This window comes from Anser anser, assembly GCF_964211835.1.
Source record: "Anser anser genome assembly, chromosome: 5".
Taxonomy (NCBI): domain Eukaryota; kingdom Metazoa; phylum Chordata; class Aves; order Anseriformes; family Anatidae; genus Anser; species Anser anser.
In genome coordinates, this window is record NC_139725.1 from 39,218,318 (window position 1) to 39,243,816 (window position 25,499).

Here is a 25,499-nt window from a genome sequence, read left to right on the forward strand (position 1 = left end):
ATACATAAACAAGAAAAGGAGGACTAAGGAGAATCTCCATCCTTTATTGGACGTGGGAGGAAACATAGTGATGAGATGAGGAAAAGGCTGAGGTACTTAATGCCTTCTTTGACTCAGTCTTTAGTAGTAAGACCAGATGTTCTCCGGGTACCCACCCTCCTGAGCTGGTAGGTAGGGACATGGAGCAGAATGGAGCCCTCATAATCCAAGAGGAAATGATTAGGGACCTGCTACACCACTTAAATGTACACAAGTCTATGGGGCCTGATGGGATCCACCCGAGGGTACTGAGAGAGCTGGCAGAAGTGCTCACCAAGCCACTTTCCATCATTAATCAGCACTCCTGGCTAACAGGAGAGACCCAGGGAACTACAGGCCTCTCAGTCTGGCCTTGGTGCCAGGGAAGCTCATGGAGCAGATTATCTGGAGTGCCATCAGGCGGCACTTACAGGACAACCACGTGATTGGGCCCAGTCAGCATGGGGTTACGAAAGGCAGGTCCTGCTTGACGAAACTGATCTTCTGTGACAAGGTGAGACACTTAGTGGATGAGGGAAAGGCTGTGGATGTGGTCGACCTAGATTTTAGTAAAGCTTTTGACACTGTTTACCACAGCATTCTTCTGGAGAAACTGGCTGCTCATGGCTTGGATGGTTGTACGCTTCTCTGAGTAAAAAAATGGCTGGGTGGCTGGGCCCAAAGAGTCATAGTGAATGGAGTTAAATCCAGTTGGTGACTGGTCACAAGTGATGTCCCTGAGGGCTCAGTATTGGGACTAGTTCTCTTCAATATCAGTTTTCTGGACGAGGGGATGGAGTGCACCCTCATTAAGTTTGCAGACAGCACCAAGTTAGGCATGAATGTTGATCTGCTCGAGGGTAGGGGGGGTCTGCAGAGGGATCTGGACAGGCCGGACCGATGGGCCGAGGCCAACGGGATGAGGTTCAACAAGGGCAAGTGCTGGGTCCTGCACATGGGGCACAACCACCCCATGCAATGCTACAGGCTGGGGGAACAGTGGCTGGAAAACTGTCCAGTGGGAAGGGACCTGGGGGGATTGGTCGACAGCCGGCTGAATATGAGCGAGCAGTGTGCTCAGGTGGCCAAGAAGGCCAACAGCATCCTGGCTTGTATCAGAAATATCATTGCCAGCAGGACTCTGTGGGCCTCTGTGCTTTGTCTTTCTCCAAACCCTAACCCTAACCCTAGTCAGCATCCAGGTCCAACACAACCTCACTTAGGTCTCCCAGGAAATACTACTCAAAACAGAAGGCTTTTTGAGTATATCTACTTCTTTGGCAGCCCTTCCCCAGCCCCAGTCAGAAGCGTAGCCTTTGCTTTATCTTTCTCCAAACCCTAGTCCAAATCTTTTCTCCTTGAAATCGGCAGAACTAACTGTGCTTGTATACACAGGGCATAATTCCGCTGAAGAAGATGCAGTAGTTTCAGATTAAAATCACGCAATTAAGGTTTCCCTCCTGACAGGGCTTGCTAAGTGCTACTAACTTGGAATAACACAAGTATGAATTGAACATCTTCAGCATCACCTTAGAAAATCAGGCTGTAAGCAGTGAAAAAAGTACTTACAATTAAAAAGCTTTTCTTGTGATGAAAAGCCTCATAAGGGGGAGGCAGGTAAGAGACATGGGAGGGAGGCTGGGTACATAGATCACTCTAGGGAATCTAACCAGGTGTCCAGTTGATGAAAAAAGCAAATAGATTAGCATGAAAATAGAGGCTACTGCTTTATTATTTCACACTGAATTTCTTCCTGTTATAATGCTGTTCCATTTTCTACTTTTGGAGTGTCTGATTGTTTCACCTTTGGAGACCCTCACTGTTTTCCCTATCTGTCCCTGGGTGCAGGGATCTATAACCTCCAGAAGTTCACTTGCTTGGCATAAATAATAGCATTTCTTTTTCATGTGAGAAAGAATAACATTACCCAGACACGTCAAAGTTTATTACCTAAACATCAGATTTGTTAAATGAATGGCAGTCATTAAAGAATGCTGTACCAGACCAAGGACACTCATTTTTATCACTCAAACCATGAGGTCAATAGAGCTCTTGATAAGGATATCTTATTTCTTACAGAAAAGAAGACAATATCAGGAAAAAAAAAGATATGTGGAAGTGGGCACTGAGCAACAAGACACCTACCATTAAAATAAAATCTAGTTCATTATTTTTTATGACTTTTATTATGTTTACTGGAGGGTGCAGTCCAACTGAACTCATTAATTTGGCAATTATACAGAAAAAGAAAAAAGGGCCTTAGGCTTTGACTTGCATCCAAACTGCCTCAAATGACAGACACTACTTCTGTATACCAGCTTTTAAAGGGTGAGTGGGAAGTACAGAAGGCAGTAAATTCACCGAAGAACATCTACCAACATAGAAGGGAAAGGAAGGGAAGGGACTTCATTTAGTGGCTTTTCTGCTTTAGCAGCCTTAAAAACAATTGAGATGAGAATATCACTTACTTATTCTGTAAGGATATGTTTATTTTATGAAATTCTCTCATGCCCCTTATTAGTAAATTCTCCAAAGTGCTGAAAACACAATTTATTCCACTCTTCTTCCTGGATTTCTTTTACTACCCTTTGCTATTTCCTTACTTCTCCCTCTCCCTTTCTTTATTATCCCTGTCCACTCTGCAGTATTAGAAACAGACTGCCCATCAGATACGTGCCAGGTCTGGGAAAAGTTCTTAAGGCGATACCATTATCACCAATTACAAAACTTTGGGCCCACAATTTTCATCTGTGACTCATGAATATTTCACGCAAGTATCTTGACAAAAGGCCAAATTGTCTTGGTTGGCAGGGAAAGTCAATGGGCATTGGGTGCACAAACACAAGCTGTGAAAATAAAAAGGAATAATTTGGCATCTGTTGCATATATTAGGAAATGTTTGGAGCAGCACTCTCTGGCAGGGGCTTCCAAACCTGCCATGCAGTGACGCACATTTGTGCAGTGAAATGGTTGAAGCGTACACTGACTTTAAGGAATGAGTCTGGTGAATATGAAACAGCTTCTGCACCTCCCAGTGTTGCTGCCCAGAATTAATACTGCATTTACTATCCAAGCTAAAGATTCCTTGGAATCATCCTAGCAGAAGCTTCTGCATGTTATTTTGAGGATGCAAACTCTCATGTTCTAAGAAGACTTTTTATGGCTTAGTTAGTGCCATTATAAGACATCGACTATCCTCAAGAGTCATCTGCTTGAGAATCAAATGAAAGAAGAGAACAGGAAGATGTTCCAAGACTAGGAAACTCAGCATGCTGTGACTAAATGAGCTGGTTACTGGGAGACTGTTTCATCACCCACTGACCCCACTGCTATTACTGAAGTACAGATTTTATTCAGGGTCCTTAGCAGAGGGACCATTTCACATCTGCACCCACTCGTGAGATAACAGGTTACAATCAGATACTGACTCAGAGCAGAAACAGTCACCCTATGACATTCAGGCAAGGAAATGACACTGGTAGGTGGTGGAAAAGAAGTAGCGTACTGGCAATTTACTTACTCTGGGGATGATTCCGGGGTTAAATTGGACATCTCCTCTGGTGTAGGTACTGCCCATGCATGCACAGCCAAAGAGAGGGAGGAAGAAAAGAAATCAATGAATCAGTGCACCTTTCTTTTTCTGCTATTATAAAAATGGAAGAATTCTGACATTGTACCCTCTTTCATTTGCTCATTGACTCTGCAGATTAGTTCTGACATTTGAACATTGGTCATGTGTCCCTAGATCACTGTATATAAACAGGTGACGCATTTCAACCTACCCTTCCTTAAATCACTAGAAAATCTTGTGCTGGCTTCAATGGTTTCTGGTCCTGACCCAAACACCGTGCCAATCTGATTGCCTTACAACTTGTTTAATATTATTTCATGAGCCAATTCTCACACTGTATGTAATGGGCATTATCCAAAGTCTCTTTCAGTCACTGAGAGTATCAGGAATCCCTGTGGAATTTTCTAACACAAAGTAAGAGTCTGCCACACCAGGCCATTTGGATGCAGCTCAGTCACTGCTGCAACTCTCAGCAGTTCTCTGGCCAACTCTGAGATAATGTCCCTGACCATCACAGTCCAAAACCTAACTCTTCCACAGCTGTAATCCTCCTTTCTGAGAGGATCCTGTAAAAGCACAGGGCATTGGGATAGCTGCTGCTGCTATCTGAGGGTAATACATATGACTTCAGGTGCCCTTTGCCTGAATATGAAAAGCCACCTGGAGCTCGAAGAAGACAATTTTGCACATCTCAACAATCTAGAGACTCTGAAAACTGAAACAGGCCAGCAGAAATGAAAACGCTCTTTGTATTAGGGCAATTTTTACACCAATTATTGAAGGAGTTAAAAAAAGCACTAACCACCATGAAAGAAGCTGCACCTCAGAAGGACAATTTCAGCCTGTTGCCACTGGACATCTTTTTGCAGCAGAAGGCTCAGCCTGTGGCTGCAAAGAGGCAGCAGAGTACAGCCATAGGGGAAATATCAGAGCTCTAGGTTTGCTGGCAAAATAAGGGGTGAGCTGAAGATAAAATTTTCTTGTGTTCTAAGAACCAAGACAGGGACAGTAAGATCTGTACTGCTAGAGTGTGAAGAGGGCTCAGGAGATGCTGTTGGAGCAGGTGCAGTGGATTTACAGAGCCTGCTGACACACGCCTTGGGCTAGGGCTGCCTGACACTATCACTCTCAATACCAATATTCAGTCCTTGCTACATTAAACTTGCAGAGCCACAGAGAGGCATCAACTTGCTGCTGAAAGGCTGCCCAAATCAGAACCACCCTGGTACATCTGGACAGAGTACTCACCTTGCAATTTCCGGCGATGGAAGCGAGGAGACCCCAGGAAACTATTCTTGATTGAGTTGAGCCGTGTCCTCCATGGCATTCCTCCAATGCTGGGGCTGGATGGTGGTGTTGGGTTGGGTGTGCCTGCTGGGCTCTCCTTTGGCGTATGGACAGGTGTCCCCTTGGGGGTAGGGAGGGGACTTCCCCTTGGAGAGGGGTGAGGGGTGACCTGTATGATGGGGATAGATTTGGTGCTTGGGTCAGTACTAGAAGGGAGTAACCTAACAGGAGACATAGGGTTGGTCTGCAATTTAGGAACAGCCAGCTGTGGGTTAAAGCCGGCAGCAGGCGTGCGGCCCTGAGCATTCTGCACAGGGGTGTTCTGGGAAGAGGGGGTGCTGGCATTGCTGGAAGGGAGTGGGTTGGATTTAGTAGACTGGAGTGGTTTTTCGGCCAATTTGCTCTTGGATGGCAAAGTCTGCGTCTTTGGGTTGGGCTGAAGTGCTGGCTTTGGTTGGAGTACATGTCCAGGCCTGGAGGCGTTCCTACAAGCATCAGGGTCCAAGGAGACTTGGGGTCGGGGAGAGAAAGGGAGGTCGGAGGTCTGAGGGGGGATGAAGAACTTTCTGATAGGCTACGAGACAGACACAGAGTGTCCATGCACATCAAAAACAGTGAAATACGCATAGAGCGGGCGAGCAGAGAAAGGAAAGTCAGAAAAAAATCCATCCGAGTCACAAAGATGCATCATGTCACAAGGAGACACAAGAGATGGAGGTGAAGGGGTAGTGGGGGGGAGGGATTTTGCAAAGAAACAAAAACGAACAAACAAACAAACAAACAAAAAAAAACAAAAAAAAAGACATGCAGTTAGCTGGGAACACAGCATAATCAACAACAGCAGCAGCGGCAGCAGCAAGAACAACAGTGTCATAACAGGCTTCATCATATTAACCAACCATGTGTCAGCAAAGGAAAACAATGGAAAGAAAAGTAAAACAAAGGAAAAGTAAAAAAACAATATGAAAGAAAGTAACCAAGAAAAAAAAAGAAGAGAGAAATGCCATCTCTCTGGGATTGTTCTGATTGCCCTGCAGTGAGAGAAGCACAATGCCGTAGGGAGGTGAGGAAAGGGAAGAAGAACCACTCAAGCCACAGACAAATTGAGATGTGCCAAGAATGGGACCACCTCTTTCAGCTCAAAGTGCCCACGTGCAAACCCAGTGGAGAAATGAAACTCAAAACAGGTGTGTGATACACACGGAGTGGTAGGCAATGAACACAGGTTACTGCACACACAGGTCAGAACCTCTGTCCCTCCTCTTTACCCCTGACTCTGGTTTAATGCACACATCAGATGTCACCACTCTTGCAGAAAGAGGGGGGGAAAGGGAGAGCGACGCCCTGTTGGCATCCACCCTCCTCCCCTGGACGGTTATACTGTTCAGCATCTGCTCGGGGACTTCAGAGAATGCAACACCCAAAGGAAAACACGACCTCAGGTTGGTGTTTAATTTGTGAACAGTTATAGCAAGAATTTCAGACACGGCTGGAAAATTAATTTATCTGGGAAGAGATGGTATTTCCCATCAGACTTTATGCTTCTCCTGCAACATCCCTCACGCCATCGGAGGACAGCTTAGTAATCAGGATTTTTGTCATAAAGTCACAGCAATATTTGATGTTAAGTCCCAATTCTGTGGAGGGGTAGGGGGAACCACTGTTTGTAAGATATGGTTTAAAAAAGAAAAAGACAATTGTAGTTCATAATCCACCAGTGAGTTATCAAAAATGGGATTATGAATGTTTTTTTTTTTCCCAAATAATAACATTTATACATGTTACAAGTGTTTTGGGAAAACCGTTCCTATGGAGTCAGCAAACAGCAATACACAGACTTGGGAGGACAGAAGCCTTTTTGAGGGATAGTGGCAAGTAAAAGTCACTTTGAAAACAAAAAGAATGTTCTTAAAAATATTGCTGTAAACACCTTAGATTACAAATACTAGCAGAGTTGTAAAAACAGAGATTACTGCTCCAGCTCTTTAGCTTTGGTCTGCATTCACATTCTGATTTTTATAAATTATTAACTATTATAAATTATTTATCACCTTTTATTATTATTATCCATTCTGAATGGACAGAAACTCTAGCTAGGCACTGTCCTGACATGCCATGTAAAGGTAACCTTGCCTCAATTGTCCGGTAAGCAAACTCACTAGTAAATTTACTTTCTGGGTTTGATGGATTAACATAATGCTGCCATATTTAGAAAATGCAGAGATGTATTTAAAGCAATGTTTAAAATGGTTTGCCCTAAAGTTTTCTAATGATTTTGAAGAGCTTAGAGTTTGGCCACTTAAAAGAAAATCACTAAATCAAAATATTTTTATTATTATTAGAATTGTAAAGATAAAATCAAGCCTCCCATTTTGGTCAGTTCTGATTACCAATGAGAAAGGAAGGGGAAAAGATAAGGGAAGTGGTTAATTTATGGAAGTCACTATCAGCACCTGACTATTAACCATTGGCAAATGACTCCAGCAGATAAACGTCAAAAACTGTTGATCGCAAATGTTTTCTTGCAATTTTTATATCATATGATGGTTTGAGAAACAAATTTGAAAGATACGAAGTCGAATTAATCTCCAACCTAATTCATTATGAATCTCTAGGGCACCCTTAATTACCACATTTCTAATAACATAACAAAGAACAAGATTAGGTCTGTCTTTGCGATGGTGCAATGGGGAACTCCGTTAGCAAGTTCTTGTGAGATTTAACAACTCTTAGTTGCTGTTGAATTCAACTGCTTATAGAACTTCACCTAAGCAGTGCAAACAGTGAAATGTGTATTTGCTTTTTAAAGTATATTCTCTTTCAATAATCTAAGGTGCTATTTGAAGCATAGGTAAGGACTTAAAAAGAAATAAATGATTTTTATTCCAGCATTACCTTTTAAGCTACAAACGTGACCTGTCTTAAAATGGTTATGATCTGCTGAAAATGCCATCTGGCTGCTAAATCCCTTTGAAGACTATTTAATCAACTGCCTATTAAGTAGTAATGTTAAGATACAGCAACTATGGAACAGATCTTGTCATCCTTATTCTTTGAGATAGTCCTACTGAGATGTCAGAAACCGATCCCAAGAGATCAATTAATGGGATCAAGTCTAAGGTTTGCAGCTCTGGATGCTTATTTTGTGCACAAAACTGTTTTTGTTTGTTTTCAGTACATTCTGCAGAGGCATTAAGAGTTCTCAGACATCTGCTTCATTCCACTGCCATCCAGGAGGCCCCAGTGCAGAAACAAGGAAGGAAACGAAATGGATCTTCACTGGTTCCTGGCATGTTAAAGCCACAGGGGAAACTGCAAACATATTTAGCTAGTTGCAAAATAGAGTAACAATTGATAGGAACCCAGAATGTTTCAGAAAACAGTTCAATCAAGCAAGGAGTTGGAAGCCTTATTAGCCTGTAAACTTACACTTGACTGTGTATTCATGTGAAAGAATTACACGCATTATTCAGAAATTACGATTTAAAATATTTGGAATACCGATGGTATCTTCATATAGGTAAGAGAAGATCCATAGGTATATCCATACCCTAACAAGTGGAATATATCTATGTCCAGTGGGGGATGGCACCTTCTCAGGAATTCCTGAAAAGTATGTGGAAAGCCTCCAAAGACTCTGGGTCAGACAATGAGGTACCATGGATTGTCATAGCCCTATAGACTTTGTGATAAGTTCCAGCCTTTTTGTTAGGACTGAAGTCCTGAAGTGACAAAGTCAACCTTTCGAGACACTAAGAATACTGAAGAATTTATCAAGGTAGACGCAGACCTCTGTCGCAGCACTTAGAAACTAATAACTTTGCAACAGATATACTATCAACTATGTTTGATCTGCTGAGTATCAGTATTTGGTTGACTCCAATCGAATAAGGGCCTGTATACGTATCTTATTTATAGGGTTTGAGTGTTCTCATCTTGATTAGTCAACTTCTTACCTTCCCTTTAAATTTGCTGGTCCTCAAATCCATAAAACTTATTTTGTCTTACTTTCTAATCCAAGCTACTCTGTGGAAAACTGAATCGAGTTGATTGTAGTCAGCATGGCTTGGTGCTCTACCGTGACTTGATTGAAAGTAGCTGTGAAACATTTCCTGATATATGGTCTGAAACCATGCTGTATACAGACTTTAGCTAGATATGGCAGTGTTTAGTCATAGCAATGTTATTCAATGCACTTATGAGATTGAAAAAGGACAGGGGCGCAGTGAGATCCCTGAAGTACCTCTAACAGTGCAGGGAAAATGTGTGATAAATTCTCTGCTTGGATTTGTAAATAACATTTCCCTCACCACCCATGAAAATTTACAAGCTGCCAAGGAAAAACAAAACATCCCAGCTAAGAGCCACAGCTCTGCAGCAACAGATGTCGAAAAGCATCAAGCATGTGTGAGTGAATTGGACCAACGGATCTTGAAGCAGCACCACTTACCCTTGGACTGCTGAGAGGACTGGTGGAGAGGCCAGACGATGCTCCGCTGATTGACCGAGACCTGAATGGACACAATAAAGAAAAAGGCCCTCAGAAAACTTAGACGAGTAATAACCCTGAACACCAGCCACCGCAGGCACAGGCATGAAGTGAGGAGAAGGAGGGAGGCTGTCACTGGAAAAGCACATGACTCTTTCCTCTCACTACTCTCACATTTTGCAGTTGTCCCGCCCTCAAAGCAAAACTCTTCGAAATGCTGCTTGTTCAAGGAGGATACTATAATCCCTTTTCATTGAGGGAGTTGCTACCTTCTTGGCCTTCAAGCACATGGAAACTACCACATCTGACGTGTGCAAGCTGAACTGCTGAATTCAAAAAGGACTGTCAAGATTCATGCTGGTGCTGAGGATTCTCTTCTGCGCAGTGCTGGTGGACACAGCATGAGACGTTCTCTGCCACAAGCAACACAGAAAGCCACCGTGTGTACAAGGCACAAAGGTGGGGAATTCCTTGAGATACTAAGGAAAAAATCAAATCTCCATGACCAAGATACATGATCATTTCCCATGCAATAACTTCCCACTGAACTCAAAGCTCACATTGGCCTTTCCAACTTCTCTCTGCTGGACTTCACAGCTCTGCTCTCCACTACGATTTCCTCATGTTGCATTAAACAAGCCAGGTCTTCTCTGTGGATAACTAGTTCTGCTGTTGTTGGTGACTACACTAATAACATGATAACAGCCCAGGTGCCCTCAAAAAGAGGCCAGTCAACAAAGAATAAACTGTCCTACTTGCTGACAAGGTCACCTGTACTGTAATGCTCTTATGCTCTCCCACGAAGGCCACCTATGAAAAATGTCAGCTGTGGACAACAAAACATATGAATGCGCTATGCTGAACATGCTGAAAGGGCACAAGCCAAATGCACAAACATTTCAGCAGAACAACTTTCCAGGAGGTGGGCTGCCCATTACAAAAAAAAACACCCTCTGAATGACTGTAAATGAATGAGCCCCAGAGGCAGCTGCTTTCTGTCCTTTTTAAATAGCAAGACAATGTCTGGAAGACCGAAATACCTTACAGGAGAGGACTTGGCTAAGAACCTAGCTGGCCAACCATCACTATGAAATATGTCAATTCAGCAAAACTACCAATGTTTCATCTATACTAAGAGCAGTGAAAGCAATTATGTGCCTTCAGGTAACAAATATAAAAAGCTGAAATCCTGTAGATGCTCGGAAAACAGAGTGCATGAGTGGATGTGTATTTATGTGTGTCTGTGCATGTGTGTACACATACATATATTTATAATTGATACAGGTCAGACAGTATCAATTTATACATAACAAGATATAAAATAAATTTAGGCCATGAACTGCCTCTGTTCACTAAACTTTTAAATCTGTTAATAGAATAATAAAATAATTTTTAAAAAGTTTCTAAAATGGTGTCCCAGATGTATCCTCCTAAGTAAATTTGAGTAGCAGCATTATTAAAAAGTAAGTAAAACTGCATAAGAGGAGATATTTCCAAGGAAACAATAAGTTAAAACTGAACACAATGGTAGGTCCTATTCTCTCTGTATCCTCTGGAGAAACTACATACTGATGGCTTTTCTTCTATCTCATTTCAGTTTGTCCATCACAGCTAAGTAAAACCCAGAAGACTTGGCATGCTTTTTTTGCCAGATTAAATCTAAATCTGTGCCATGAAAATCTGGGGCACTCATTCTATGCAGAATCTCCCCCCATGTACCCTGCTGCTGTCTGCCCGTCAGAGTATAGCAGATGAATACTACAAGCTCAGTCTTGGCATTCTTTTGCACTTGATTAAACCTGAATCTGCACCATCATCATCTGGGGCAGTGATAAAGATTTAAGGAAAGTAACTTTAAGGGGAGAACCGTCTGTTCCACTTCTGATAGGCTATTTTATGTGCCTGTCCTATAACTGCAGCAGCTGAGTGCAACACAGGTGTGTTGTGTATATCAGAACTCCATTTAGTTTAAATCTTCCTTGTATGAGTCATCAGGAAAAGCTTCTTCTAAACCGTAAGTTACAAGGGGAGTCTAAAAATTACCTTGCACAAGATTTGGGAAGTATATAGGTGCCCGGAGATGCAGTTAAACACCTACTTAAGGCATTTAAGTTCCACTAGGAGATGTTCCCACCAACACTTAATTATGGTGGGAAGGTCCTCTCTGACACTCACCTGAATTCCAGGATACTTGATTAAAAGTTCCAATCTGCTATTTCCTCTTTGCAATCAGATGTGTTTCCAACAGTCCTGAATTCTCCCCTCCCAGCCCAACTGCCTCCTATTTTTTTTTTTTTTACAAAAATGATCACACACATGGAGGGCAAAACAAGGCAGCTGCCCCTCCCAGCACCCAGTTCCTTATTGGAAACAATATTTGAAAAAGAGTTGCTGTGTACTGTGTTTTCATCCAGCCTAGGAGCCTGAGGTAGGGGACAGAAGAGAGAGTTAGTGTGAAATCCTCCTGGAAATGCATTCAGTATCCACATGATTGCTATCGAACAAGCTTTATTTCTGTTGCTGATTTACATGCAAAATACTTAAGAAGTAGGTCTCATAGCAAATCTTAGTTTGTCCACACTGGAAATCGTATAGAGGAGCAGTGGAAAGAGTTTAAAGAAGCACGGGTTAATTTTAAATGTTTGGGTGAAAAGAGAGTTGTACATTTTCAAAACTTTTCCCCTTTACGAGAGCATGTTGGTACGGAATGTGACAGCCAGACTGAGGAGTTCTTCCCTGCATCTTCTTCAATTTAATAAATCCCCCAGAATTTACCTTTATAAATGTGACACACTTTCCAAGCTGGCTATAAAAACTCAGAACAGTAGCAGGTTCTATACTCCAGTACAAAAATACTAACAAGCAAAAATGAGAGATTTTTCCTCCCAACAAGATCATCTTAGCTGGAAATGCTGGAACTGATTTTCAGAGAAAAAAAAAAAAAAAAAAAAAGCAAACACATGCACTGCTCCTGTATCTCAGAGTCAGGTGGACAGAACTGGGACAGGGCCGAAAGAAAGTAATGAAAATGTAGCATTATGCTGAAATGTTGTGATGAAAGAACAGAGAGAATTCAAATCTGTATCCCTCTCACCAGAAAATGAAAGTTCGAAGCCCTACAGGCAGCACATTAGTATGGCAGACCCTGGATGATCTTACGTGTGGAAAAAGGAGAAAAATACGAAATCATCTTACATTTAAGACTATGAACAGAGTTTATTTAGTGGGAAATATCTATTAGTGAATAACCTCCGAGGAGTCTCTACAGGCATTAAATGTCATTCGAAGTATTAAATCTGTAATTATTCCAGTAACTTACTACTACATGCAACAAACCAAGAAACTATGAGTGTTATGTGTGACTCAGTTTAATCCGTATTTTGCTTTGCTGTACGCTTGGGCATTAACTCATTGGAAGACACCAAAAAAATGGTGAAAAAACAAGCAGAAAAGTTAATGCAGTTGCTCAGAGAAAGAGCATTGCCTCAAACACAATTGCCAGATTTAGGGAGAGACTCAAGTCCCATTCAAAGTGATATAATTGCTTTGCCAAGCATGGAGGGAAGAAATAAAAAATAAATCAGTCTTTTGGGATCTAGACCCAAGTTCTAGGAAGGAGAAGCTGTAAAGGGGGCTCTAAGCATAAAGTGGGCACTGAAATCATTGCAGGCTATTCCTCCCATCACAAAGACTCAAACAATAAGCAGGAGACATCTGAGCTATGAAAGAGAGAGGCCAAGCACTGAAAAGAAATGTGCATGTACAGGCTGCAGTTTGTATATGTCATGACTTTATCCCTCATTCAATCTATTTGATAATTCAGTTAAAAGGTCCTTTGTTTTAAAGTGAGTTTTTACTCATTTTAGTCAGCTGCTGCCAAAGGGGAAGCCATGCAAGGCTCAATTTGTGTTAGACCAGTTGATCTCTTACTGGTGAAACTGAAGAGCTGGAATGCAGTTTCCAGACAGTTTAAGAGAAGTGCCGAGTTTCTTATGGGCTCTAAGAGGTGAAGGGCCGAAGCCTGACACTGCTGAGGTGTAGGCAGAGAGAGACACAAGGAAGAAAAGAGCAGCTGACCTGGTAACTGTAGTACACATATTGCACACACAGAGCACTTCTGTATGGCCCTTCACCCAGATCAATTTTCAAGTGCTTTAAACAGTGCATCAGCTACTACACACCAGTATGATATAAAGGACTTCCAGTCAGCATTAAACATTTGGGTCAGATTTGGCATTTGTTTCCTCTTTGAATAAGCATCTCACAGAAAATTTTCCTACAGTCAGAGGGAAGTTTGGTACCTTGCTTCAGTCCCAGCAGAACCTGCTTTCATAGCGCAGCTTTACTAGGATGCTGAATAAAGCCTTTTAGCTGGTCAAGCTGGAGCCATGCTTCCAAAAAGGGGAGCCTGCAGCATGCATGCAGCGTGCAGAAATGCATCTGACTTGTGTCCCTGGGTGAAATGCCTTAGAAATTTTGAATTGGTTTGATTCTGTGGGTAGTTTTGAAAGGCAGAGCCAAAATATCCAGCCAATTTTTGTTTGCTGAAAGCATAAATTGGGTGGCATTTGATACTCCTCTTTGCTTGTTCACTCAAGTAAAAATAAAAAGTCATAACCTATAGTTCAGGGTATGAAACCATTGCTGAATTAGTAAGCAATGGTGAGCATTCAGGCACTGTGTATTACAAAGTTTCATTGCTTTGCTCTTGAGTGTCCAAAAGATAAAACTTGTGCTTCCTTGCTCCCTGAAGTTGATCTAGGGAATAAGAACAGACTACCTCTAATGCTACTCTGTTTCACAGTCCCAACTGTGCAAATAATACCAACCTTAACATCTCTTACTGGAAATACTTATGCCTAAATCAGAAGGTCTACTCAAGGTAATAACCATTTGGAAGATTAAGCCTTTGCAAAAAGCACAGGGAAAGGACTGTGGGTATTGATAACACACCTCTTCTTCCTTCCAGTGCACACAGAGGGTGATGTTAAACTGCACCACCTCCCTTAATTGGCCAATTATACTGAATTATAACCATTCATAAATGGTTTAAAAAGAATTAATAAATAGTAAAGCATGTTACAAACATGAGAAGTAAATGTTACTGGTGCTATTTAGCCTTCTCAGTTTGTACCTTCTTGTAAGCTTTTACTGTAGTCTGTAATGATCTATTACAATGTTTTTACTAAATCATTTATTAATAAATATTCTCCTTCTGTTAAGTATTTATAAAAGGAACCTTAATTCGAAGTGTGACTGCATTCCTAATTGTACCTATATCCTCTTTATTGAAAATAAAGAGCTTTGAAGATATAACAGTCTCTAGGGCCATCTGTTCACCTCTTACAAAAACCTACACTAAAAAGAGAGGAAATACCCAGCATTTTTTTAATAACACAGATGGGACTCAACTTCATCTTAAAAAAAAAAAAAAAAGATAAATTAGGATCAAAATTAACTGGAAGGTACCAAACAGATACGAAAAGAGCTAAATGGAGAAGGGGGGTTCATTCTCAGGTGTCCTGGTACCTGCACAGTGTCTGAGATTAGTTCTGTGTGCCCACAGACATTGAAACAGACAGACAGAGAACAAAAAAGAACCCCAAATTAAATTATATGGAGTGTGACTCCAACATAAAAGCACACAAACAGGCACAAAAGCACCAAAAATGCTTCTTCCCACATCTCTCTGCTTCTCCCTGCTGTAAAGCCTCATTCACTGACGTATATCCACCTGGATTGTATTTGTAAAATGCAAATGAAAAGTTTATCTACAAGATACAACAGGTCCCGCAACAGGAATAATCCAAAACCAGAGCTTACCCCAATGGATCAGCACTCGCCATCCTCGGAAAGGGAAAATGAAGAGAGAGGGAAGAGAGAAAGAAAAAGAGAGAGAGAGGGATGTGGAGGCAGGTGGAGAAAAGAGTAGGAAAAGCAGAGTGAAATACTGTTTGGAGAACTGCATGGTCATAATTATTGCCACAGGTACCTATGTCTTCAGAGACCAGGAACACTAGGGGGACAGTTTCATTTACTAGAAAGTAACTTTTGTCCTGCTCACAATACTGCAGACGCGTCCAACTTTGGCACTGGGGAATATGGAGAGGGACATACGAAGGCTGTAAAAAAAAAATTCCCAGCCAAATCCCAATGAGAGCAGTCAGCAGAGCAATGGGGTTCAGACTTCATGCTGCATTTCTTTTCTGACTTTGACATAAGGCACAGTTATACCAGACTGTTTTAAAGGAAATTGTTCTTTTTGTCCCCATTTTGCTCAGTGTAGTGTCCCTCTGTCCCCCAAGCTGGCCTGGTAAGAAGTACTTTTTTTGCCATGAATGAACTGTGAAACATATTGGTTATTAAAGCATGCATTTCTGAGCCAGCTTGGGAGCCCAGGGTACAAGATTGTAGCTCAAGCTGTGAATCTGCTTTCATACTGGCTTATTAGTCATGATGGTCTTATAGTCAGGAATTCAGATCAGCTAGAACATACCAGCTCAGCAACCCGGCACTTATCTCTGTGGATGCCATCTTGTGCTCCAGGATCTCATTTTTCATTTAAAATAAATTCAGTCTCTGGGTCTTAAAGGTTGCAAGGAAAATTTTTCAAATGTGAATGCAGAATAAATCAATGCTGTGCTGAAAAGAGTCTGAAACAGCAGCTCTAAAAGCAGAATGAATCTCTGGCATGTTGACTTTGATGCCTACGGACAATCAAAAACTTCAATATACTTTATTTTTTGCTGCTAATCAAAGCACTCACGGTGGAAGAGAATAGTCAGAATATTGAGTTTTTAGGGGTGCAAGTAAGCAAACTCAGGAAAGTGTCACCACTTCTTCACATTAACAAAGATTAGATTAAGAGTGAAAAAATATCGGGTGTGTTATTAAGTAAAATTATTTTAAAGTCGGATGCCCTGCTTTTTTTCCTCTCTATCTCTTTCTCTCTCTCCTTCTCTCCGTTTTCAATAACAGGCTCCCAAGCTGCCAGAGTTAGCTCTGGCTGGGTGAAGAAAATCCATTCTTCACAAGACGGTCACCAACAGAAATGCTAAATTTAATATATGCCCAGTAGATTTCACAGTTTCCTGCTCAGTGCAACTAGCCATGCTTCCGGATACAAGAACATTGCAAATGCTGGGCTGGGCAACACAAGGCAGTTGTGAGAAATGTTAAAATTAAAACATAGTTAGAATAGAAAGAAAAAGCTGTTGTGCTACACATTGATAGAGAAGTGGAAAGAAGCATTATAGTAAATTCTTTTTCGTGTGTTTGAGTGACACTCCATTTGTGATTTGGCCTGGAGTGCAAATTTGGTTAAGATCTAATTCATATATATACAAATACATATGTATTGTATATATTTAGGGACAAATGCTGTCCTCAATTGTTGCAGTACAAATCTACCTACATTGATGTAACTGAGAAGAACAAATTGACACCCATTGTATATTGGAACGTGTATGTATAGTTACACAGCAAATACACCCATAATCACACATGCAGAAGATTAAAATATAAATAGAATGGGTGCAAGAAGGTTGATTCATTTTTCTTTCAAGTCATTTTCCCAACAGGGAAGGCACTTAAGAGGTTAACAAAGAGAATGGAAAGCAAATTGACAATAGGGAAAAGGAAGAGGGAAATGAGTTTTAAAAAAAATGAACAATCCCAGGACACAATAGACCCAGAAGCGCAGACATGTGCATTCCCTACAATACTGAAGCAAGTGAACTACGGAGCTGCAGCAACCCAGATACAGAAGAAGAGAAGCACTGAAAGAGGGGGTGAAAGAGAAAGTCAGAAAGAAAGAAAAAGAAAAAGAAAGGGACAGTGGCCTCAGCTACTAAGACAACCATGTGCATCTAGAGGGAAGGGACCCTTAAAGATGCAGTATTCCTTTAAAAAAAGACATCATAAAGTTGGATAATTAAACACTGGACAAAAATTTCATGGGCCACCATGATTAGCTGGCCCCATTTTGCTGGGTTTCTCTTCACTGCCTATCCCTTCCTTTCATGTGGCTGTGCACAGCTCCAGAATTTGGTTCCTCTCACTTTCCTACCACCGAAGTCCTTCATCCTAACTCTTAAAAGTGGGAGGGAGGTGAGAGAACAGTGCATGTGACCTTTCAAAAATCAGCTTGGCCTTCCAGCGAGGGGGATCCTGGGTGATCCTTGTGCACTACCCTAACTTTCACCTCCTGTACTCTGAAAAACACCACCTTCAAAAGGCAACATGAAATGCCTGGGTGTATTTATGAAATTCCCCTAGTGGTTACTGAAGGGTCATTTCCTCTGCTCCTAACACAGCCGTAACACAGCTGCCAGAGAAGTACAGAGGGACCGTGAAAGGTGCTGGTAACATCTGAAGGACCCTTTCCACACCACAGACAAAATGCAAAGGCACCTCTTTTACTGGACCTGGCTTTTAATTACTGTGGAAGAGATAATCTTTGGAATAGTTTCAGACTAAATTTTAACGCAAGAAGTGCCACGTGTTCCAAGAATGTAATTTATGTATAGGGGGAATCAGAAAGGAACATCAATTTCCATGTCTATGGTAACAGTCCAGGAAAGCCCAGACACTAAAGACTGCGTCACCTCTCCTTCATGGCTGTGAAACTCTTAGAGGCTTCTAACGGTTTGGGTGCAATGCTTGTACCTAGCTTGCCATCTTAAAAAATGTGCCTTACATATGTGAGGGACAATATCTCCTGTGGGTACACGTAGTTGGTCTTCACTGTGGCAGGTTCAAGATTTGAAACACTGCCCACAGAGGACTGTCTCAGTCTGCAGAAAGCCAAAATAGGGGCTGTCCTTACATCCTAGGAGTCTCCTGTGGCTTAAACGCCACATTTATCTTTAAGTAGAAAGGCTTACATTAAAAGGGGAAATGGAAAGAAGAATGGTTAGCTGAGTCCTCAGGTTGGTTCCTTTAAGGAATTCACTGCTTTCCCCTTTCTGAATCATATGGAATAGTCCTAAATCTCAAGCTGCTGATTTCAGATAAACTGAGTGTTTGTCCAAAATGTGTGAGGATCATCTTATAAATGAAGAATTATCCATCCAGATGCCAGCTTTTAACATTAGAGAAGAACTCTCTTCCTCTGAGACTGCAATTTTCAGAATTCCACATCCACCAACAACCTCCTCTTAAATTTCTTTTTTTGTTCATGGACTCAAACTTAAGTGAGTCCACTAACACTCCCTAAATCTGGTGGCCTGTATGTCTTCTGCTGTGCCTTTATTCACAGTTGGCAGTTACTCTTTTTGTTATTCTTCAGCATCTGTTAGACTGCTAGACTGGAATCATCCTCCAAACCCCCTCTCTTTCAATGATTTTTTCCTCTTGTGTTCTGTGATGCAGCCAGGCTGCTTAAAGAGTTTGGCTCTTACCTAGAGGCACTTAATATTTTGCTCTGTCAGTCAGGATTTCCAAAGTTTCCTACCACTGCTTTTGCTGACTCAGTTGTACTGCTGTTTCTAGTGCTGGGAATGAAGCACTCTGGCCTTTCTTAGTGTTTTATATTCCCAAAGCAGTCCTAGCAAATACATCTTCTAGCCTGGACATCCTAACTTGGGGAAGGACTGAACCAGAAGTAACGGCAGGATGACATTTTAGTGGGGAAAACAGTACAGTCACAAGCTGCATTGGGGATAGCCTCAAATGTATAGAACTATACAAAAATATATGTAGTGTGGGACTGTAAATATCCCACCCTCTTTGTTTCTCTCTAAGGAGAGAACAGCTATGTCCCCACACAGAGAAGGTAAGTACTGCATCTTTAAGGTCTCAGCAGTGAGGTAGAGGAGAGGAACATATTGTCAGTGTTTATACCTTTCTTCTTTGTTGAATTTGGGATTGGCTTCAGAGATATCCAGGCTTTTACTGAACATTGTTTTACTATGGCAGGAACAAAGCGAGAAAACAGAGTTACTAGTGTGGACATTTATAAAAAAGAGTCACCTGAAGCAATGCTGGACACCCAGCCCCCCAACCCGTCCTCCCCTTTTAAAGTAATGCTCTGGAACCTTTCTTTTACTTTCCAACTATGGCTCAAGCCTACACACAGCTGAAGTTCGTTATCTCCACCTGACTTCTGAGGTCTAAGATGACTTCACTCAAACATACTTGTAAACCCTGCTCTTCTCTATCCAGTTGAAAACCCAAGTGCAATCTACTTCGTCACATTGTCCAGGGGATATAGAACGTGCCTGAAGGCACAGATTGCATAGCACTCGTTACTCGGACTTCTCTAGCAGATCTCAACACTAAGCATGATCTGGGAAAAGGTTCAAATTAGGCCACAGAGACTCTTAGAGGAAAAGTAATCCATTTTGTATTCTAATTTGTACGTCTATTACCACTTACTCCCAGCTCTCTTCCCTATACTCAGTGTATAGAGAAATGTCCTTCTTTATAATCTTGGGTGTGAATCCCTGAAGCTTAGAAGCAAAATTCCCTCTGCCTTGCTAAAAGGGCAGCTCTCTGTAACATGTTTCACTGGTAATATGCTTCACTGTTTCGCAGAACACTGTTTTCTAATGTTAGCTGATCTTTCATGCAAGCTATCCACTTCATTAGCCAGAAGAAAATGTATAGTTAATGAAGCCTATTTTAGAACAGTTTTTGGACTCTCACAGAAAAGCTGCTGAAAATTTCTGGCATATCCCCACAGGATTCTAGTTCCCACAGAATTCTCTCTTGTCTGTCTGATTTTGGCACAGGGGACAAATTAGCTGGTGTTAAACTACGCTCAGAACCTACCACTTTTCTTTTGACATTTCAGTGAAATACCAGATAGTCTGAGAAATGTGGATACCAGAAAAGCAGAATCAAATAAGATGCAATTATGAACACCTTTAGTTGACAACTAGTAGCGAAAACCATGAATCAACAATAGTTAGTCACCAGTTTTAGGGTGGCTGGTGTTTGTGCACATTTATTTTGTCATACACAGTCAAAGACCCAATGAAGAACACTTGGAGAGGTCAGCACAAACATTTCAAGGAGTCTGAAAGCTCAAAAAGCGGTCCTTGTGTTGAATTCCTCTCCTACACTATCCAGAACTAAACCACTAAAGGACTATGCTTTTCACCTAATACTTTGTCAGCCTGTATGACTGCCAAGACTTAAACCTCAATGGAAAGATGTGCCCTTAAACAAGCCAAGACCAGACGCTTGTAAGGACCCCATTTTATTACCAAAAGCACAGTTCATCACACAGACACATAAAACCAGAGGTTACAATCCCCTTTATACAAGAAAACATCTGTTCACTACAGGGAAAGGGAATATACGACTAAATCACAAGAAACATGGGTGTGTTCTGCCCACTGGTTAGAAGAATATCTCTGCTACCTTAGAAAAGAAGTAATGTCTGTGTCTCCAGATGATTGCACAAGTCATTTGTGTCTAAATAAGAGGCCTGTTTCCATGGTCTACCTCCCTGTTTTCCTAGTATTATAGGATAAAAGCACTGAACAGTCATCTATCCAGAACAAAAAAATGCCATTCTTAAAAAAAAGCATTCACTTCTGGGATCTAAGACCTAGTGCTGTAAAATCCACTCTCAGTGGGTCATTTAATGGAAAATAATATGCAGCTAGCCATTAAAAATCCTTCAGTCTTGGTGGAAGGCACTTGTCATTTTGTTACTGACTGCTCTGACAGATGGTGCCCCATCAGCAATGCATCGTCCCCAGACAATCCCCATGCAGTGGTGTTTGTTAATGAAGCCAGTTCACGTTATAAACGACTGTGCTGCCAGCAACACAAAATGTGCCATTGTCGTCTGTGGATGTGGAATGGTATGAATTATGGAAGCTCAGACATAGAGTAAAATAACATCTTCCATTTAACCCCTTCCAAAATAAGCTCTACCAAGCTCATCATCATCAATCATGGTGTTATTACATCCCTTCCTCCACCCTTAATCACACCTTTATGTCCAGCTCTGAGCTGTGTGGTATGCATTTCCCTCTATCTCTTTTGTGCCTGGCATGTTTCACTTCTTCCTATGAGCCAAAGTCCTTCCTTACTGATATGTCGCCTGGGTATGTGCCTCCTCTGCTCTGCACTCATCTCAGATGTTTGGCTTTAAATGCTTTCTCATCTGCAGAATTGAGTGAGACATTTAAAAGCCAAAGAAATACTTTGGATAATGAGATGCAGCTTTGCTTCTTCAGCGTTTTTGAATCCAAAAGCAAAGCTGAGAGCTGGAAGAGAAGATTTCAGCTCTCAGAAAATTTCAGGATCAATCTAACACGTTCTAGGTTGGATGAACATGACTGAATCATTACCTTCGACTGTTCATCTCACCCCTTCCTATTTGTTCCGCCCAGTTGGACAGTTACTGCAAACAGCTGCAGAGTACTGCAACTCACAGGCAGCCTTGGGGTGGGGAGAAGTGATTCACCTGTCTGGCTGATTTCTGGGAGCTTCATGGCCCAGACCTCTACCGGATACCAGATTAAACACTAAGTTGAACAAGGAGTGAGCAACTGTTTGTCAGTCTTGCATTAATCCCTATCACTTTGAGGCCTATGAAGAACACTGAGAATACACCCTACCCTAAATGCTTCCTTAGCCCAGACCTCATTAAATATCAAAGCAAACCACACACTCGAGACAGGTTTCCAACCTACAATACAATGAAAAATCTTTCTGGCAGTGTATCTCAAGGCCATGCTAGGTCTGAAGTCCTAGCAAGATCCTCAAAACCAACATTTTTTCCTCTCTATAGACTGAACTGCAACAGTTGTCAGTAAAACTTTCCAGCAGATCTAGGGGCCTCTGGACATGAAATCATTCCATGTTCTTCACACAGTTCTCAGTCAGCAAAGGGAGTTTCTGAGCAGGCACAGCAAGCTCATTTTGAGCAGATCTTAACAGCTAAACAAAAGTAATCATGTCATAAAGCTGAAACAGAAGTTACAGCATCAACAGCATACACATTTATGAAATGTTCTTTAGTACTGATTCATTTATACAAGTGTAAAACCAAATGCATGTGCTTCCCTTAGGATAGGCATAGTGATTGAGGAAACAACTTCCATTATTCGTATAAGTGAACTTCTACAGTTCACTTATTCTCCCAGAGCATGCCTTGAGGAAACACCATGCTCCTCTGCTGTTTCTCCACAAGACTAACACTTTCTCTGAGAGAAAAGAAGTAAAATTATACTCATTTCATTGCTTTACAGACAGGTGGTAATTTATGGGGGTCAGATGCATGTTGGCTCTGACAGCACATTTTAGAGGTATCCACAGATGCCTGGACAGGGCTTTCCAGAGTCAAGCTGTTCTAACAACATGGATCATGAGGTTCATCTCATTTAACTTCGGGTTCCTAAAAGCTAGGTACCTAATCCAAGAGAGTCATCTAGATTCCTGCTGTAGGCTATGGAGACAGAGAAGAATGACCAGAGCATAACTTATCCTAAGAGTGTTGGAACAGAGGACATATGTATCTAAGATCTTTCAAAGACCTCATCTGTCCCCACTACCTAGAGTGACAGCCTGTGCATCCAGCTCAGACTGAATCCCTATGTTCTGGACAATTAAAATGAGATGAGATGAATCTTGCCCAGAAGACAGAGCAGTTTCCTGAGAAATAGCTGCAAGCAAACAGAGCTCTTAAGCCCCTGGCAGGGCTTCTGCTCCTGTGTGCATAAGCGCTGTTGACTGCCAGATCATGTTGCAAGTGTGCTTGGAAGTTGTTATGAGTGCTGCTATGAATAGAAAAGCTCCACAGCTCCTTTGTATGTACAACATAAAAGAGGGTAACAAACCCAGGAGGGACTCTCAGCTCTTGGGTAAAGGAGAGACCCACCTCTGTCCATGTTGTGCCATTTCAATAGCTCTGCGAGCAGGGACTGGGGAGCCGCCATCTGTCACGCTGAGAACCTCCATCGACTTCCTTTCTGGCCGCCGCTTCCCATGCCTGTTCAGCATTGGGGAGTCCACACGCTTCCGGGGGGGATCTTTATGAAAATAAAACATTGTCAGCTGAATCTGGCTGTGATTTACCTCACAAATGTTGGATCAGTCCTTTCTCAACAATATCACTCTCACACCCCCCTACAGAGATAGGTATCTTCATGATGGGGATGAACATTTGCGGTCTCTTTTCTTCCAAATTTACAAGCATTAAGACATAAGTTGCAATCCATCTGCAGAAAAAAGGAGTATTGCTACTGTCCTGAATGTATGAGCACTGTAAAATAAAGGTACAACTATAGCACAGCCTGCACAAATTACCTTACAAAGCTGATAACAGTAATAGCAAGATGATAGCATGGGCTATAGCAGAAGCTGTTAGCCAGAGTGTATGCCATCCAGGGATTCTGCACATGCACTCAGGTTGCTAGAGCTTGCTTTCAATGTCCATGCTAGCTAAATTTAACATGACACAAGGACATAAGTAGATTCTAAATTCAGACTCACATTCTCTTCTGAAAACATATCCTTTTTTTTGCATCTTCAAGATTAGATTTCAGTTTTCCCTGCTGTGTTATATTTTCCTCCTTCAGCATTACAAATTAAACATTCTTGTCTACCTGAGATGAATCTCTGATGAGAGCTACTGAAGTTTATCTCGGAGGTCATCATACAGCTTTTACTGCTACAGTAACTGAAGTGCTTTATACTTTTTATTGTGTAACATTCCTATGATGTATGGAAGTGCTACTTTCACTCTACAGAGTGAAAACTGGGGTATAAGAATGAGATATTTAAAGGCATTTCATACCTAAAGGTGCAGACAAACATTTACTGCAGTTTTGAGAAGCACCTAAGTTGCTCTGGAAAGAGTCTTTAGATACCAAACTGCATAACAGAAAGTGGTCTAAGGTGACTTGCCAAATCTTACACACCTCCATGGTGATGCAGGGAGCCAAATGCAGACCTGCTGAGTTCTTTTATTACTAACATATCTGATAGCATGAAAACAGTAAAGAGGAAAGCAGAAAAATAAATAGGGAAAGATTTTCTTGCTTTGGTTGGGCTATTTCAGTACCCTGCCTCTGTTTATAGGTGCATTTTTAATTTTAGTGGAGAGTGACCACCTGTAAGAAAAGGCATTCTTCACCTCTTCAGTCAAAAAGAGGCTCACAGTGTCCAGTCTCTAAGGCTTCTTCCTCTGCCAGGATTCCTTTGTAAAACCAATAACGCTATATTTGACAATTATATCACTACTGCCACAGTTACGTCACTACCGCCTAGTCTGGTATTATTTTCATTACCCTGACCTCCTCAGCTCCTGCCTACTTGCTTGTTTCTTCTCTCTCTTACATCATGCTTTTTAGAATATGGTTCCCTTGACGCAGGGATTATTCTTGAAACAATGAGCATGAGTAAATACAGCCCTAATGCAAACGGGCTAGTAATAACAACCGAGTGTGTTACTGTATAAGTATTATTTGTATTATAATAATAATTCTCCTGTTAAAAATGAGTTAGAATAGAAACAGTTGTATCTCACTCCATTTCAAACTACTTTCAGTAATAAAAATGTACAGTAGGAAAAAATTCAGTGCATAAAGTTAAGGAAAAAACAGTGGAAGATAAACCTAATAAAACAGTTGTATTGAGTGACTTCAGTTGCACACAGAGAAGTGGTCAATAATAAGCTAGGACAGGATTTAGACATTTCAAATTCCTGCTTCTTCAAACAAGTTCAAAGAACAAGAAAGGATCCATCCTACAGTACAAATGCTGGTATAAGAAGTGTGATTACAGACGACTAACTCACATAACCAGAATGAAATTAAGTTTGGTATCCACAAGAGAGTAAATATAAAGATTCCTAGAGGGATATGAGACATTAGAAATGAAAGGAAAAAAGTGCAGTTGAATTAAAGAAAGGAAAAAAATGAAGTAGGAAGATGACAAAAAAGAATGAAGAAAGAAGATGAAGCAAGCAGCTAAAGTCAAAAGAAAGGAGATGAGTAAGCTCAGACTGCATCACGGTTAGTTAATAATAGAGTCTAAACAAGAAGGAAAAAGGCAAGAAAAACATTATACGAGAAGATATTTTTAAAGGCAATTTCATCCATGCATGTTCAAAACAGAACACTTTAGAAAATGGCAATTCAACCAAGTGACAGTTGCAAAAGTGACAGTTAG

General features: G+C 41.3%; 1 protein-coding gene across 6 annotated transcripts in view; it reads right to left on the bottom strand.

Moving 5' to 3' along the window:
* The window catches only part of BRSK2 (BR serine/threonine kinase 2), a 308,156-nt gene that overhangs the window by 29,696 nt on the left and 252,961 nt on the right, over positions 1-25,499 (bottom strand). For 2 of the 6 annotated variants that reach the window (XM_083838565.1, XM_083838568.1), the window contains 6 exons: positions 23,206-23,356; positions 19,209-19,274; positions 15,189-15,212; positions 9,327-9,387; positions 4,838-5,045; positions 3,539-3,587 (listed from right to left, as the gene is read on the bottom strand). In XM_083838565.1, the coding sequence (XP_083694691.1) occupies positions 3,539-3,587; positions 4,838-5,045; positions 9,327-9,387; positions 15,189-15,212; positions 19,209-19,274; positions 23,206-23,356 (559 nt within the window). Of the gene's footprint in view, positions 1-3,538; positions 3,588-4,837; positions 5,451-9,326; positions 9,388-15,188; positions 15,213-19,208; positions 19,275-23,205; positions 23,357-25,499 lie in introns of all 6 variants that reach the window. The other 4 variants (XM_083838566.1, XM_083838567.1, XM_083838563.1 and 1 more) reach the window with 3 other exon arrangements.